The 18120-nt window shown below is 47.5% G+C and overlaps 1 protein-coding gene across 5 annotated transcripts in view; it reads right to left on the reverse strand.

Moving 5' to 3' along the window:
• The window catches only part of LOC138581277 (E3 ubiquitin-protein ligase RNF14-like), a 385887-nt gene that overhangs the window by 217510 nt on the left and 150257 nt on the right, over positions 1 to 18120 (reverse strand). For all 5 annotated transcript variants that reach the window (XR_011304491.1, XR_011304492.1, XR_011304490.1 and 2 more), the window contains 2 exons: positions 15635 to 15780; positions 5996 to 6508 (listed from right to left, as the gene is read on the reverse strand). Coding sequence is in view for 2 of the 5 variants with exons in the window: in XM_069652479.1 (XP_069508580.1) it covers positions 5996 to 6508; positions 15635 to 15780 (659 nt within the window). In the remaining 3 variants the exon portion in view is untranslated. The remainder of the gene's footprint in view (positions 1 to 5995; positions 6509 to 15634; positions 15781 to 18120) is intronic.

Below are 18120 nucleotides of genomic sequence, written 5' to 3' on the forward strand. Positions count from 1 at the left end.
CCTGGCTCCCACAGGGGCGTCGATCGGACCCGGACAGCTGCGACCTCCTCCAAAGTGAAGCGTAGTGCAGAGATGACAGATTGGACTGGACCGCCTAATCTCGTCTGCTTGACCCGTAGAAATATTCTCCTGCAAGTGGAGAAAGGGATTCAGCCACCCGTGGATTTTAGTAATGGCACCCCACTGTTCTCCCCACTAATCACCACCGATATTCACTTCCTGTAACCTCACCTTATGTTTATAAATGATGAGCTCTCCATCCTGTGTGGAATGCAGGGGCGCATAGATACCAGTTACTTCACTGGTTTGAGGGCGTTGGAAGAGTTCCGGATGAATATTGACTCTGAGGTTCCAGGCGAGAACCCGTAAGTATAAAGTTCAAAGAGTTCAATATGTCCGATGTTCACTCTTGTACATTCCTTTCTTGTGTTGCAGCTGGGTCCAAGTGTAGATTGTCTTGTGGCAGCTGATGGTGTTGAGGTAAGAGTCTGTATTACCCAACACTGTCCGGCAAAAGATGCGTGTGTTTAAATTTCTGGTTTCTCTCTCCTTACAGGTGCGGCGTAAGAAATTGCGGTTTGTTACAGAATAATGCCTGCGGTTGTTAATCAGGTAAGTCTATGGTGGAGAGGTTGTATTTGTTGGCTCTCTCGGCTCACCTTATGTTTCTTTTGTCCCCTAGATGGCGAAATTCGGCTGAGAAAATGATGGAGGCTGCGCCGGATCGAAAAATACTGTGAGGACTGGTGAGTATGGCGCAGCGCTGCACCTGCGATGCGACGCGTGTAGAATAATGTCTTTTTCAAGTTCGAAGACGTGATGGATCCGGAATTCAGGTAAGTATCGAAATAATATCTGTTTTCTAACCTTACCTTCTTCTTTCTTCTATTGCTAGGAGCTCTGGATTCGAGACGGGCGTGGCTGAAGATTGGATGCTGACTGCAGGCACGGTGAGCGTTACGCTGCTGGATGCAGAATAACACGAAGCATGTGCTGCTGTTCGGTCGTGGTTTGAATAGCCTCCAAAGTAGTTCCAGGTAAGAAGTCCCTAGAACTACACCCAAGTAAAAAATAGTCCCTGTAGAAAAATAGTCCCACCCAGGCCTCACATTGGCTTGGATTAATTTGCAGCATGGTCTGCATGAGGTAAGTAAAGTCTATGAGCCTGGCGCCTATGGTGCCAGGACTGATTTCTATTATGAGCCTGGCGCCTAAGGTGCCAGGACTGAACCCAGACATCCTCCAGCCGGTGCTGCTGGGGTTTTATTAAATACCTGGATGCCTGCTCCCGGGGCTGATGGGCTTGATCACGGGGTAGGCATGATGACAAAACGAAACTGGAACTGATTTTTTCTTTTCCGAGGATTCCCAGCCTGACGACGGGGAATATTCATGAGCATGTGAATGCATGCCAGACCCATGCTGGAGAACAACAGTTACAGGTAAGTACCTTGTTCCTTGTATGGTCGTCTTGGTCAGATAGCAGGCAGTCTCTGTCTACCTCCTCCTCACAGCAGGTGACCCGGAAAGGGTGGATCAGCACGTTATGGCCCCATTGCATTCAGGTGCCGACCGTGATGCCACCAGCAGTCCTGGGGAATGCTGGTGCAGCCTTGCTTAGAACCTCAAACATGTAATGATCCAGCAATAAATCAGTAGAGAACCAGCCCTCAATGGCATTTAGTAAGTTGTCAGACCGGGCATTTTAAGCTGCCTGCACTGCACTCTCAGAGGACAAAGAGATGTGTTTAGTGCTGCTACTGTGCAATTTCTGGTAACGCATGATGTGTAGTGACCAGAGAGAGAGCAGGAACATGGAAAGGTGTTTGGTGGTATTCTACAATGTTAGGGCAGAATTTCAATTGTAGGGTTCTGGTCGCCTAAGCTCTGGGCCCCCAAATATTTGTATTGCTTAAATGGTTCTTACACTTTTCTCTTGTAACCAGAGGGCCTTCTACTAAGGTCCCCGTGTCAGTCCACTCAGACTCTTTTTCGGTCGTGCAGCCCTTAGTAGCTCATATGCTACCATGGCATGGGTGATTTTTAAGCTCCCCATTTGGTCCTAGGGTTATTCTTTCAATTTAGACAATGTGTCGTGGAGTAGGCTGGTGGCAGCTGCGATTTAGTTTTGGCAAAATCAAAATGGTAGTCACTTTTAGCACATTTGTAGCCCAATGCCCCTGTATGGTAGCCACTGGGATACTAATGTATTTACTAATGCATTTCATTGCATAAACCTTGCTCCTGGCCATTGTCCTTTTGGCCATCTTTTTGTCTATGTGGAAAACGGGCATGGTCAAAATGACAGTTTTGCTAACATACTCTCAACCTGAGCCCACAAGGACACCTTTGGATTCAGTTCAAACTGGTGTAAGCGGTATCAGGTAATAAAATCGTGGCAAAAATGTTGCCGGTAAAAGAAATCGTGGCAAAAATGCCGTGGTTTGACCCGGTAAAGGTGTACCCATTTATACCATTTAGGGGGAGCAGGGTTGTGGGGGTGTCACCCGCTCTCCTTAAATGGTATAATGGGTCTGGGGGTCGCGGGGGTGTCCCCTGCATCCTTTACATGATTGCCGCAATTTTAAGACATGGAACCGTGTAAACTGATGTAAATTGCTCTAGACTTACCAAACTACATTCCGCGCAGTTGCACCAGCGTGTTTGCAATTTGTAAGGCCAGCCTGATGGACTGGCTGCCAAACCCTTTTTCTGCTCACATGTGAAGTGATTGGAGGGTTGGCTTGGCCAAGCCCCTGAGTGAATGTATTATCAGTGTGTGCCCCTGTGCATTCTGGAGATTCTATACCAGAGGTCTTGGAAGACTGCTGCTGAAAATGGGGCAGCTGGGGAGGGCCATGGTGTGGCCTGCTGGTTCTCAAGTACTTAGCTGGATATCTTCTTGGGGTCCCCTCTAGCTGGGTGTCCCTCCTGATGCACCTCTGGGGTAAAAGGAGAACCTACCTCACTTAATAAAAGCAGCAGATTTGTGACCTTACTAAGGTACCGAGTGACGTTGCAAAGACTGGTATTTTATACCATACAATTGATATTTATTATAGGTTTGACTCTAATAAACGAGTTCAGTTTACTCAGTGCATAGAGAGTAATAGTTTTCCACATAGGATAGGTCTCTCCATTGCCTTCAACAGATGGCTGGTGAAAGATCATCCTAACCTTTCATGGAATATGGAGTCTAGTCTCCATGCCCAGGTACGGCGTGGTGTGCTCTTTAATGACCGTTAATAAGGCATATCTGGGTGATAGAAGCCTGACGATAGGGAGGGGAAGGAGGAGCATACCTCATTAAGGCCCTGCTAATGGCTTAGTATCAATGCAATGAAAAGGGAGGAAGGGAGATGAAAGAGTACATGGAACTTGTGAATAGCAGAAGCAGTAGACACCAGAGAAGTTGTGGACAGTTTGGTAATCGGACTGGAGAGAGTAATATGTTAGAACGTGGGTTAAATGATGTAAGAATCACTACCCCAATATGAGAGGACAAAAGAAAGCTGAGTTTGGTGAAGCAGACGGTTTAGGTTCTGTATTGTCAGCTAACCTAAATGTAGAGGTGGGGAAGGCAGAGCCAGCTCAAACCTGGCTAGAGCCAAATGCCTGGGTCTGGCTCGGTTCGAATCCCTTTGTGAAAGAAGAGCCAGTCGTATCTGAGCCAAGCATCATCTCATCCTGTTACATTTACAGAGTAAGTAAAGTGGCATTGCCAACCACCGATAGTTTAAAGAACTGCATGCAATCCTCTACTCACACAGAGTATTTTTTTTAAAATGTATTGCTGGGAATTGCATGTCGGTGCGCTAGGAGCTGGTGTGGTCTGAAAACTTCAAAAATGCAAACTAGACAACCAGAAAACCTGGCTTTCACACTTGACAAATCTATACAATCCTTGACAAATCGCTACGTAAATGGGTCATATTTCCGTTGGCTGCTGCCATATTTGGGATCCCTTAGAAGTGATTCTTTTAAATGGACACTACACAAAAAGCCACTCTAAATAGTGTATTAAACTACAGCGTTTGCTCCAAAAGTAATGCTTTGGTGATCATGTATAACTTGCACATCACACCCTCAATTAGATAATCTACTACCATCACATCATTCACAAACAGTGGATAAGAGGGTTTGCCTGGCGCATTTTCCTTTACCATAGACGGGGCATGCCAGGACAATTTCTTTTACTCTCCCTCTGGGCTACGGCCAATGTCCATGGGGTATTCACGTATTATCTAGTTTGTGAATGATGTGATAGGAGGTCAAACTGGTCTTAGGGAAAGGAAATGCTTGACTAGACATGATGCTTTCCATCCGCACACATCCCTTTATTTTTCTGTCCTCCCACCATCCAGGACTTGTGGGTGCTGCCTGTTGCTTCCGCTTGTGCCTGATGAAAGACTGAGCATTACTTCCTAATGTTTAAGCCCACTTTAAGCTGTGCAAAATATGCACATTCAGTCTGTGTGAAACAATAAATACACATAGCTAAACTTTTCACGCAGTTGTATTGTGTGTGTATATAAGTCTTGAAAGTAAAGTTCAAAACATAGGGGATTGCTTAAGCCAACATTACTTTACATCCTTTTTCGCGTTTCGAGTTCCATTCAGGATAGTGAAAATTAAACTATAATCACTCTTTCTGCTTAAAATAATATTTTATATATTTGTCAGTTCATTTATATTGAGATTTGTGTACTTTTCGGTCATCTTTATGAAACAGAGCATTATTTTTGCTCCTTAAGCCTGTACATTTATATCAGTTATAGAGCAGGCGATATGTGGTCAAGTCTCTAAAGTGCAGACTGGGATCAAAAAGTGTGTGATCCTGGCCAAATCATTTAATTTCACTGTGCCATATCTTCCAAAATTGGTATGCCTGGTATAAGCTTCCTGTTATGGACAGGGAGGGAGGACATCAGGTATGTGGGTTTGTGTTGTGTGGGGCAGGAAGGAAAATGCCAGGTATTGTGTGTTTGTTGTAGGAGTTGAGGAGGCTACTATGGGTTTTGTGCTTGTGCAGGCAAATGGCAAGGGATTCATATTTTGCTAGCTCAGCTCTGAGTTAACTTTTAGGGTCAAGCCAGGCCCCACGACATGGCTCTGGCGCCCCTCTACCCATGTATTCTTGGCTCCCCCACCTCTACCTAAATGTGGCCTTACTCAAGAAAATGTCACCTGGGGAATGGGTGTAGGCATGATTTATGGGCTACTGTGATTATCAAAGTATGGTGGAGCTCCATGAGGAAGCCACACACGGTAGAGATTATATTTTACTCACTGCTGGATGCTCTTCCATTTCAGCAAAAATGGCCACATTACGCAACTGACAATTGCATACCGCTGGCTGGTAAGTAGTTGCAGCCTGATAGCAGGCAAGAGCCCAGCAGAGATGAGTGGAGTGCATACCACTCTGTGTGTGCCATAACTATAAAAGCAGGCTGGCCCCTGCCACTGGTTGCCATGACAGAACCAATGGAAGATGAAAGCTGCTTTTAGTCTACACAGTATTCAGACGCAGTAGCACGCCAACACCCCACCTTCCACCATCATTACTGTCATGACAAATGCCAATACAATAGGCTAGAAGCCAGCCTTATTATGGTGAGTGTTCATTGGTGGAGAGGGAGCGGTTAGCACCAGAACTTCCACACACCTACAGGAGATTGGGTGGAATCTAGCCACTCCCAGGAGAAAGCACAAACACCAAGCTCCCTGCACAACCCCAGGAGTTTAAATTCCACCTATTGTGAGTGACTATTTAACCACAAAGTGAAAAACTGACCACGGGTCCTGTATTTTAAGGGCAGGATTACTTGTGTAACCTGTCTCCACCCACATTTATCATCTGGAAAGGAATACATAGCCTCAACATTGGGATTAATGGAACAGAGTCAATTAAAAAATGTCATTCAAAGAGGAGGGTGTTCGAGGTGCTACTTGTCACAGGAAATACGCAGACTTGGTTAGAAACAGTAAGTGTTACCTGAGCTGGGGTGGACACAGACTCACACTCGGGTTCTGGACAGTGGAGCAGGTGCACGTGGCCCTCCTTGATTTTAACTTCAAAGTATGCTTTTAAGCACTCGTTGCAATAGACATGCTGGCACAGCTTGAATTGAGTGCAGTCAATGCCCAACTTGTCCAGGAAGCAGATGTTGCACTGGAAGAGCTGGCAGTGGAAGCCCCTCGCCTGCTGAGCCTCGTCAAAGCTCAAGATGTCTCTTATCAGACTGTCCAGGGATTCAGCATCTTGCAGGGCTCGTTCATCCAGGAGGCCAGGCTGTGCTATTGACTCGTGCGTGTCGTGCTCTCCGTCCTTTTGAATCACGCTTTTCTGAGGGCACATTTCTTCACCATGCACTGTGACTTCAAAAGGAGATGTAATATTCAGGTGCTGCAGTGCTGCCTCTTTCAGAAACTGCATCCAGGTAAACAGAACCACTCTGCCTTTGTTCTCCTCCCACAAATAGTCCAACTGCTTGCAAAGAGCGGAGAGCTGAAAAACACAAAGCAAGTGCACTATTACAGCCAATTCCGTATTACTATTTTATTTTTTAAATGATGCCATAAGTACATTTAATTCTGCATTGAGGACAATCACTCACACAGCCATCGTTCCTCTGAGAACCAGTTTCTCTTGCCAACCAACACACTTGTACAGAGAGGATGGGGTGCAGAGATTTTCTGAAACCACCCCTTCTGCTCACACCACAACGTGGATAAGAACTGCCACTTTGGATTCTTGCTCCGAGTGGCTCTTAGCTTGCACACCTCCGCAAATAGCGCGGAGAAAGAATTTTGCAAAGGCACATTTTAAATCCAGTTCAATGTAATGCATAGCTTGCTGTTGGGGACAATATTTTTGGAAGTTCCGATTACCTGGACATACGATCGCTGCCAAAGATATGACATTACAAACTAAAGAACATTCTATGCCTGTTCCCTTACGGCATGCTACTTGTGGAGTCCACTCAGAGCAGGGTTGCCAGCTATGGTGGTAGAGAGCTGTGTCTCCCCTGTGCATCCAGTTCGCGCGCCGGACCCCGTCCACAGCACAAAAGGCCCGGATCACACGTGGGACACGACCCCCAATAGCAAAGGACACGCCACATGCCTGAATGCCCACGTCAAGAGCACAGAAGAGTCCCAAACTCCCAGGACAACTCCTCTGACCTTCCCATTACACATTGGATCTCCCAGCCCCAGCACAAAGGCGCAGAACGCATGTGGGACACGACTCCAGTGACGAGAAGCACTCCAAGCACTTCCATGCTCACCCTAAAGGGCACAGAAAATACCCAAAATCCCAGGGCAACACCTCTGGCCTCAGGCACCCACAACCATCTGTCACCACACATAACTGGGCCCAAGCCCCGGCCTGTGGCCCCACCTGCAGAATTCCTCTCCTCAACTGGCCGACTGTGACTGCACCTGCCTAAGGCCAGAGCCACAAAGTCAGACCCCAACCCATCAGAGCCACTAAGCCTAAACAACCGAAGCACCGGAGCGATGACAGAAACGCACACCAGGTACACTCTGCACACCACACGACATGGCGGAGGACCCCACAGCAACGCCGACGAGGCAACAGGGCCAGAATCCCGACACCAACACATGGCTAAACACCATGCAAGGAACTTTCATGCAACCTTTCCAGCCCTTTGGGCCACAGACAGGGCTCCGCTGGGAGCTCTGGATCCTACAATTCGAACTGAGCCTCAAGGCACACGACATTGTCAGCGATTAAAAGAAGAGGACATTCTTCATGCTCAACCTAGGCACCATGGCACTCCGGCTGTTCAACGCACTCCCAAACCGGGGCACAGAAGACCACTATGAAACAGCAAAAGGCATCCTCACCAGGAACTTCAAACCCAAGATCAGCCCTGACTTTGAGCGGTTCAAAATTAGCCAAGCCAGACAACGCCCACAAGAGAGCATTGATGACATCCACAACCGAGTGCGAGAGATGGCCATTGGCTGTGACTTTCCGGACGAGGAATTTGCAGTGAGGCAGCAAGTCATACATTGGCTGTCCTCAGACAAGCTCAGGAGGTCAATCCTGTCTGAGACAAATCTCTCGCTGGACACCATCCTGTCCATGGGGCGACAGCAGGAAGGAACAGGCGAGCACATGACAGAGATGGAGCAAATGATCAATTGCCTACCGCTGGACACGGAAACGCCACACAACAGCATGACCACAATCAATGCCCTGCGACAGTACAAGCCCCAAGAAGGGCAGACAGCCAACAAGCAGAAAAATTGCTGGTGGTTCGGCAGACAGCAACACAGAGTAGACTCTGCCCTGCATATGGCACTACATGTACAAATGTGGGAAGTAAATCACTACGCGTCAGTGTGCTTAAGCTCCCAGAGGGCCAAAGACCACTCGCCGCAGAGGAAAACCCTAGACTGGAGAAACTACACAAGGCCCTGCAATGCACAAACAGTCCACTCAAGCCAATCCGACAGCCAACAGCAGAGACAACCAGACAGGGCTCGGGAGACCAGGAAAGGACGGGCACGAGCAATCGAGGGGAAGACAACGACAGCGACAGCAGTGATGATGAACAGTCGAGCAGGGAGCAGTCGCCAAGTCGCGCCAACTGGCACCGCAACTTCACGCGAGAAAAGGTCTACATGATATCAGCGGTCAAACCACCAACGCACGGCAGGCAGACCAACGACAACAAATTGAGTCGCAGTTGCACAGTCGCCATGGGAGACATCCCCGTTATGATGATGATCGACACGGGAGCCATGGTGAATGACATGCCAACCACCAGGTGCGACAAGCGCCACCCCAGAACCCCTAGCAGCGGAGACCGGTGCAGCTATATGCGTATGGCTGTAAAAAGCCCCTCCCAGTCGGGGGGTACTTCAAGACTGATCGCACACATCTTGGAAAGAGCTACAAAACTCACATCTACGTCGTCGATGCAGGGATTGAGACACTGCTCAGCTGCCCAACGGCAGAATGACTAGAACTCATACAGTTAAACGTTGCAATCCAGTCAAAGGTAAATCGATCACCTGCTGGCTGGATGCCTCAAAGGAAGGACAGTAAAGCTCCATATCGCCCCCGCAATAGAGCCAAGAGCAGTACAACACCGTAGAGTCCCCTTCCACATGAGGGCGACCGTAGAGGCTGAAGTGAACAAACCCGAGAACATGCAGATTATTGAGAAGACCACTGGTCCCCCATGTTGGTAACTGCGAAGCCTAAGCAGCCCCAAGCTGTGCACATTGACATGCGCCTCCCCCATGTGGCAATAGGGAGAGAAAGACACATAACACCAATGGTGGACGAGCTAATTGTGGACTGGAACGGCGCCACCATTTTCAGCCAGTTAGGTTTACGGTGAGGCTACCATCAAATTCGCCTGGAAAAATAATCAAGATATATCACAAAATTTTCATCACATCTGGGGCTGAGGAGGTACCGCCGTCTCAATTTCGGAATCTCGTCAGCCGCCAAAGTTTTTCAGCATTAAATAAGCAAAGTGCTTCAAGACCTCCCGGGAGTCACGAATGTCAGCAATGACATCCTGATCTACGGCAGGACCGGAAAAGAACACAACAGCCGGCTAGCAGCCACCCTAAAGCATCTATAAGACTCAGGACTAACGCTGCACAAAGAAAAGTGTGAATTTGGGAAATCCACACTGAGCTTCTTCGGTTATGTCTTTAACGAAAAAGGAGTGTCACCAGACCCAGGAAAGGAAGAAGACATTAAGAATGCGCAAGCCCCGACCACAGCAACAGAAGTCTGGAGCTTCCTAGGTATGGCGAAATACTGTGGGCGATTCATCCCTGACCTGACCACTATCGCCACCCCCGTGCCAGAGCTCACAAAGGGAAAGACGACCTGGGAATGGGGAAAAAGCCAGGAAAACGCGTTCCAATGCGAAGGAAGATAGGGCAAGAAGAGCCACACCTAGCGACCTCCAAGTACGGGACATGGCATTAGTGAAGAACAGTGCGCCAAGGGGGAAGATGGCCCTCCCCTACGAGTCGCTCCCCTGGTCAATCACCCAACGGGAAATGGGCTAGCCATGGCTATGCGGGGGACGGAGACAGTGACCCAGAACGTGTCTCATTTCAGGCAGACACCCCCGCCTTGTGGGAGGAATCCCGAGAGAACCGAGACCCTGCAGGGACCCGCTCCTCGCCGACTGAGAGGACACTGCCAGCGAGGGAATAAAAGGACAGGCCACCTCTGGAACACCCAACACCGGTCAGTAGTGATGAGAGTCTGCCAAAACGGGACACCCAACACAGAGAGCGAGGAGAACAATATTCTTTCCAGAAGCGGTTAGTGCCCTCCACTCGACTCCAGGGGTACATCCTGAATGGCATATACAAATGTGCGTGAGGTCGACCGCACAAGACTGAGGACCGAACGACTGCCAAAGAAAGCCACCATAAGAGCAGAAGAGTTCAGTGTTGTTTCATCTGTTTGTTGTTCTGTTTGTCTAAAGTTGGAGAGGGATATGATGTCCACGTGGTACACCCCGCGTGGACAAGGTAATAAATGTGAGCGAGAAAGCCCGCAAAGGGCAGTCCATGCTCTGACACCAGAGCCCCCTGTGTCCGTGTTGTCAATGCGCGTCCACTGGGCGCGTGCCCTGCTGGCCTAGCCAGGCCCGACCTCTCAACACGGCCAGCCAACACCACACCCTGGATATCTTCACTGGTGCCAGGGGCCCTTTAAGCAATGTCTTGGCACAGCATCAGGCATCCAAGCACTCACATAGAGGAGACACATACACAGCGTTGATCTCCGGGACTCTGGAGCATGTGCGTTTCAGCTCCTCCTTTATTCTTCATGGTGATGCTTCCTGGCATAACCACGTGATTGACAGTGTGTGTGGATTGGTGCATGGTTCCCATTCTATTCATTCTATTCTAAACACTTGTGTATAGGCGCGTTATAAATGCCATATCATATCATATATCATATCAGATCATGGAGACGTACATGCATCCAGAGCACTACCTTGCACTCTCACATCTCTTCTCTTTTCTCAACAAAGAACAGATACATCCCCCCCTCACCAATCTGCTGGTAGATCAGTCACATGTATCGTTGTTCAACCTTGCTTTTGCAGTCACCATTCTCAGAGGCATGTAAGGTGTGTTGGCATCTCTCCTTGGAGTTATTCGGACCTCTTCTTCCTGTGGTACGGCTTGGGGATCATGATCATCATTGCTCCCCCCTCTTTGGTCGTCGTCTGTAAGATTCTGCTCTCTTGCAGTTCCTGGCGGCAGCATCGCTCTTGTATGGTCTTCTGGTCAGGGTGGCAGCTGTTTAAAATGAGAGACCTTTCTGGTGACCTATGCCAAACCTCGTTGTGCCGTCACTATGCAACCTTCCCTGATGACTACCTTCAGTGGAGATGGGTCAAATGGTAAAGAAAATGTACACTATGTTCTGCAATTCTTCATGCGGACTACATCTCCTACCTCCTCATGGACACCACAGCACCTCTTCTTCTACTCTCATCTACATTCATGTTTCGCCTCTTGGTCAAGTATACGTTGTTGTCCAGGCTCACCGGTCGCCATTGCAGGATGGTGGGAATCAGTGTGCGAGGAGATCTGCCCATCAAAACCGTCTCTGGTGTAACTCCTGTTGAGGCATGAAGCAATGACCGATACTCTTTCCGTGTCCGTTTGTTTCTCTCTGGCGATTCGCAGAGTCTTGTTCAGGATCCTCATGAACCTCGCTGCGTCTCCACGGGCCTGAGGCCAGCAGGGAGTAATTATCCTTTGGTGGATCCCCTCCCTCTCCAGGAACACCATCATATCTGACCCTTGGAACAGAGGTCTGCTGTCTGACAGCTTATAGGCCATGCGTCACAAAGATATTATCCAGCTTTGGGATGACAGTTGACATGCCCGTTGACTCAACTATTTCCACCTTTGGATAGTTAGAGTATTCGTCTACAACAACAAGGCTGTATCTTCCATTCGGGAGGGATCCTAAGTCTGCACTCACCAGATTCCACGGGCATTCACCCTTAGGCATAAACATTATTTGGCTGGTTGTCCGCCCGTCACAGATGACTAACATGGGATGCATCTGGATACAATAATCTACACAGCAGGTTCCAACCTTGGGAATCAAATCTCCCTCAGTCGAGATTTCGTCTTCCGCGCTCATTGGTGTCCAACGTGTGAAAGCTGTACCATATTGTCTGTCAGCTTCACCGGGATCACCAACCTCGATCCACAGAGCAGCCGCCCATCTGGGGAGATTGACAGTTCCTCTCGTTGCTAAAATAGATTCAGTAGCCTCCGGCAGACTGATTATGTCCTGTTACATTGCTCATGCAAAAAGTTCTTCCATTACCCAGACTTGACAGCCTCCTTGATGTGAAAAAACATTCATCCGCAAGGAGGAAGTGTGTACTTCCTCCAGCGTCAGAGTGCTAGGCATATGATCAATGCCACAAGTAGCACATATTCCTCCATGCAGTCAGCAAGCTTGGATTCTCTCAACGTGGCAGCTCTCGGGTGGCGAGATAGAAAGTCAGCTCGATTGCCTGTTCCCAGCCTATTCTCAATCACAAAGTCGTATTCTTGCAGTTGGAGGGTCCATTTTTCGATCTGAGGCAGTGGGCGGGAGAAGAGCCTGAGAAAATTGGGATTAGTGGCTTGTGATCTGATAGCACGTTGAATGATAGTGCACAGAGGTAAAGATGGAAATGCCGACATCCCCAGAGCATGGCAATTGCTACCTTTTCAATTTGGAAGTATCGGGATTCGGGTTGACTCAGCGCCCTGCTGGTATATGCTATAGGTAAAACTTCCCCTTTTGGTGTCCAGTGAGTCAGCACGGCTTCAAGCCCATGGGGGTTTGCATCCACCACAAGCTCAGCCGGCAGGGCAGGGTCAAAGTATGGCATTGTGATGTTATCTGCCAATGTGTCTTTTGGTGCCTCAAATGCCACCTAATGTTTTCCACTCCATGCCCAAGGCGTCAAAGATTTTGTCAAACTTCAGAGCGGCTCAGATATAGATGCTAATTGGGGAATGAATCGCCCACAATAGTTGACCAGCCCTACAAAGCTGTGCACTGCTGACTGCTCTTTGAGTGCTGTTGCTGCTTTAATGTCCTTCACGTTCTGTGGATCTGCTACATGCCGTCATTGTGGTATACAAACCCCCAAAAAATCCAGCCGATCCTTCATATTTATTCCTATTCAGGGTGAGGCGGTTTTCTCCGATGCCAGCAAACTCCACCAGTATGCCCTCAATGTCTTCCATGTGCATTGCAAATGCAAATTAGACGAGATTGAGTTCTTCAGCTGTGTTATAGCTCAACAGAGTGGCATTCTCCATGTCACTGACATAGACCTTCTCTTGAGTCTTAGCGTCCACGTGCTGGAACCTCATCTTAGAGACTCTCTGAAATGGTATGGGGTGTCACGTCCATTCGTGAAAATTCCTACTATGTCCGAGGGATGGGCGATGTTTCATGCCTCCGAACTGACCTACACTCATGACATTGACCGAGGCCCCGTGTCGATGATGATAGGTATGGCCTCCGCTTCGATTAGAATCATGCATCGTGGCTGACGTGTTTTGGATTGTTTGCATCCCAATGCTGAAATGATGAAGACATCACAATCGTCATCTAAGTCTTCTGGCTCGGGATCGACTTCTGTGTCTACTTGTCCCACATGACCCAATTGTTATGTCTGAATTCTGCATAATGTAACAGATGTGCCTGCTTTGCATAGTTTGGCAAAATGTCCAATGCACCTACACCTGCTGCACTCCGCACCCCAGAATGGGCACCCACTGCGATGTGGCAATATGCCCCCACAATAGTCACAGGATCTCGATGTGGGAATAGTAGGCAGTCGCTCTCTCTCCCATGGCCTCGAGACTGCAGTTGGCTGGCCGGGGCTGATGCTCCTGGGGTGGCATATCATGATAGCTTGCACCTCCTGGGAGATGAGGATCTGGAACACTGCTTCCATCTTCCTAGCTCTTGCTTTTGTCACTTCATGTGAGCGGGCCAGCTCCAGGATGAGCTGCAGTGGAATTCAAGATTCCCTCATGAGCTGGCATTGCAGTTTGTTCAAGTGGCAGCATTGAATTATCTATGCCCTCACCTCATCGGTCTCATCTGCCAGAGCATACGTGGATGCCACCTGTCGTACTTGCACATGAAATGCAGCAATCGGATCCAGCGTTGCTTGCGCGCTTGTCCTAACTGTTAAACGCAAAAAATCGGCATTCGTTTGTGGTTTGAAATAACCAGCCAGGTATCTGTTAGCGGTGACGTAAGAGTTGCCATTTGTGGGAAGAGTTTTGAAAATTGTATGTACGCCTAGGCCTGCTTAGAAGAGTAGCACAGATTTTCTTCGTCTGTCATCGTCAAAATCGTCACTTGTGTCAAAATGAAGTTCTAACCGTTCGGTCCATGTGGCACATTTCGGTCGAAACGTGGATGGTGTTCCCTGATCATCGAACTCATCAATGGGGATTAAAATGCCGCTATGTTTGTTGACGGCACGTGGCCTCGGGTGGCCACATGGGGGATGGGCTCATCATCTAATTCAGCAAACCTCGTCGCCAGTTGTGGGGACCACTAAGAGCAGGGTTACCAGCTATGGTGGGTGAGAGTTGTGGCCTCCCTGGATATCCTACCTGGTGCCAATGGCCCTTTAGGCACAGCATCAAGCACACAAGCACTCACAGAGAGGAGACACACACACACAGCGTGGAACTCCAGAGATCTGGAGCCCGTGCACGCCAGCACCATGTTTATTCTTTATGGTGATGCTTCCTGGCATCACCACATGATTGACAGTGTGTGTGTGGGTTGGCGCGCGGCTCCTGTGCTATTGACAGAGCTACGCATGGATCAAGAGTGCTATCTCGCTCTCTTTCACTACTGAAGTGTAGTACTACTTTTGTCTTGATATCCACTATCAAATTGTAGTTCTACATTTATACTGGTAGCATACCCACGTCTTTCAGATTAAAGATCTGGTCACCTTAAATATACAGTCCCAGCTCGCCCTCTCAGCCTCTGCTTTAAAAAGGTCACCCAGGCACCTTACCTTCTATCTCACATCGCAAACAATTACTAAAACAGTAAGGTTCCTCATGCAGCTACAGCCCCGCATCCTGCGCAGTTCCTCCTTTACTTGACACCTCCAGTGAGGTGCGGCTCAGCGAGGTAGAGAGCAATGGAGCAAGACTTTGAGTATTTACGTTGGATGCAGCTAGCATTCATTATCTAGTTTAACATATGCACTAAACTGCATTTTGAAGCCAGTGTGCAAAAGTAAATTGGTCTTGCTGTTTTCTCAAGGCTGAAACAATACATTTTTTACAACACATTTAAACAAATATTACACCCATCAATCTGATCAGATTAAAGGAATAACAATAAATTTGTAATATATACAGGTATATATGTATACAGATGCTTATGTTTATATACAATAATGAATATGCGGTACATGCGGTACATGTGTTGGAAAGAATAACCAACCAGCATTTGGCATGCTTTTGGCTTTTTTTTACCCTCCTTTAAAATACTATTAACTTTCTACTTGTTTTGTTGTCGTTAAAGGAAATATACTATTGGTCCCACCTGCACTGGTGTGAGCCATTTGCAGCTAAGTTTGAATTCAGGTGCAGAGGTTGATGGGTAATCTTCTGGGAGTTCAAAAGTCAGTACAACTGGAGGCAAAAAGAAAACTTCAAAGTCGCCTTCAAGAGCATTTTTGGCATCATGGTCTGTTGGAAAATAGATTGATGAATAAATTAATGCTTTGGTAATTAAAAATGATAACATTTACCAATGCATTTTTTTTAACAATGATATAAATGACTCAAAATACTCGGTTGACAATAATAAAGAAAGCAGTGTATATAGCTTACCAAACAGATTATCTTGTCCATATCCTATCAAAGAGATACAACATCTTCTTGCTTTAATATCACAGAAATCATTGGGGTTCTGACAGCCTCTGTGTAATGGCATAAACTAACTTTGTCAGCAAACCAACACTGTTACAAGGAGAGCACGCCCACCCAAAAATCGTTAAACAGTACATTGAGCCCTACAAATAAAGGGTGTATCGGCCACTTTTACTCCCAAAAAATAGGCAAATACTCCCGAAAGATAAAAATAGAGAGTAAAAATACTCCCAACAAAAAATAGGAAACAGACACGTATAACGGTGTACCCCTGCTTTCACTCACAACACTCCATTGATATGTATCTATCTTTAAAAGAGCATGAATAACTAGGTGCAAAGAAATCATTAATTAAACATTTCCATTTTCTAGTTTAAACATATTTTTACCCGCTTAGAAAATACTCTAATTGGGAATTCGACTTACATTTTTACTCACTTAAATATAGATATATGGAGTTCATTGAGGATGCTCCATTGCAACTTCATGTCATCTGATTCCTCCTCCCCCATTTTATAACATCTTGGGTCTATTGTGGTAGCTATGGGCACTTGGGGTCCTTCCATGTGATTGCCATTCAGCGTTTCGCTAGAACTAATAATAGAGATTAGCTGTTTTAGCCTGCAATCCGAGAAACCTGAGTGGTTGCATCTCCCACCCCAGGTGCTAATAGATTTAAAAAAAAACATTCTGGGGATTGTTTAATGAAATAATCAAATCCTTTTGTTCTTTCCCAGACATAAGAACCTTAATCCTCCTGAATTAATGCCCCTGAACGCTCCCTCCAAAAAATACAACCCGCTAGGGAAAAAGGCCCAGGAAACTCATGCAAGGATAACATGTTTTTATTTCTACAAAAAGTAAGTGTGCCAGCAAATAACTCTGCTGCCAAGAACGTTCTGATGAGAGGGGGTGAAATCAGGAGCTTAAAAGGGGGTACAGCATCATAGGTGTGCAGTAAAAACCCACGTGGCTGGTTGGTGCAAGCCTATACATGGGTGGTCTGCTCCATAGGGGATGCCAGGCTGCTATTGGTCCCAGCCCAGTCCGTCCATCTTCCATCACGTGGGGTCTGCTGGGCTCATCATCTCCAGGGAACCAAGGCCAAAGAAGCAATTTGTTATATTTGCAAATATTGCTATCTATCATTAGACAGTGCCGTGGGCATGCTCAGAAGACTGGCACAGGGGGAGTCTCGAGGTCACACTAACCCACATACATACATTTTACTCATCCTGATCACGTCTACTGACTTCCAAGTCTTCCACCCTCGCTTTTGAACCATAATGTATTCCTGTCTGTACCTTGCATTATTAATCATGCCTTGTGAAATAAAGGTGGGGCAGCCATACTCTTAGATCCTTTATGGTTGATTGGTTTATGGTCGATGGTCTGGGATCAACTGGTATCTTGGAATTCAGGCGTCTGAGGCAGGGGCTATATATAACTCGTGGTCGTCGGATTGGCGGTCGGAGGCCTGCTTCGGCCTGTTTGTGATAACACGTACACCAAGGCACCCAGCACTGTCTCATGGCCTTGACGGTCACATTCTTTCTTAGAACAAACATACTAGCAACAATTTTAGAACAAAAGGGGAATTTCTGTGAAAGTTAGCAGCAGCGTGGGCCTTTCTCATCGGCGCTTAGGCCTCTTCAGATACTCCTTTCCAGCTTGCGGCCTGTGTTTAGCACTCTGAACACCAATTGGCCATGCAGGCCCAATAGTTTGACTATGGTTACAAAATGGCATCTATTTATATGCGCATCCTATGTCTAAATAACACATAGGGCTTCATTACAATTACAAATCAGGCGGTCCGAAAATAACGCTGCCACCGTTGTTTCCGGACCGCCTGATCCCGACTCCTGTAGGGGGGATCAGGTGATGTTCCCGCCAGGTTTGATCTGGCGGGTTTAACACTGCTTGCCTGCAGGCGGACGAGGAAACACCGGCAGCATTACGAGATGCTGCCGGTGTTTCCATGATCCCCATTCCCACTGAGTCCCATAGGACTCAATGGGAATGGGGATTAACACCATTCCGCCTCCGTGATTTCCGGAAAACCGGGGTTGTAATGACCCGGTAATTCCGGGAATCACGGAGGTGGAATGGTAATACGAGTCCGGCGGTAACCAGGCGGTTTTACCGCCTCAGTTA

The sequence above is a fragment of the Ambystoma mexicanum genome, chromosome 3p, assembly GCF_040938575.1.
Source record: "Ambystoma mexicanum isolate Mex_15411 chromosome 3p, UKY_AmexF1_1, whole genome shotgun sequence".
Classification (NCBI taxonomy): Eukaryota; Metazoa; Chordata; class Amphibia; order Caudata; family Ambystomatidae; genus Ambystoma; species Ambystoma mexicanum.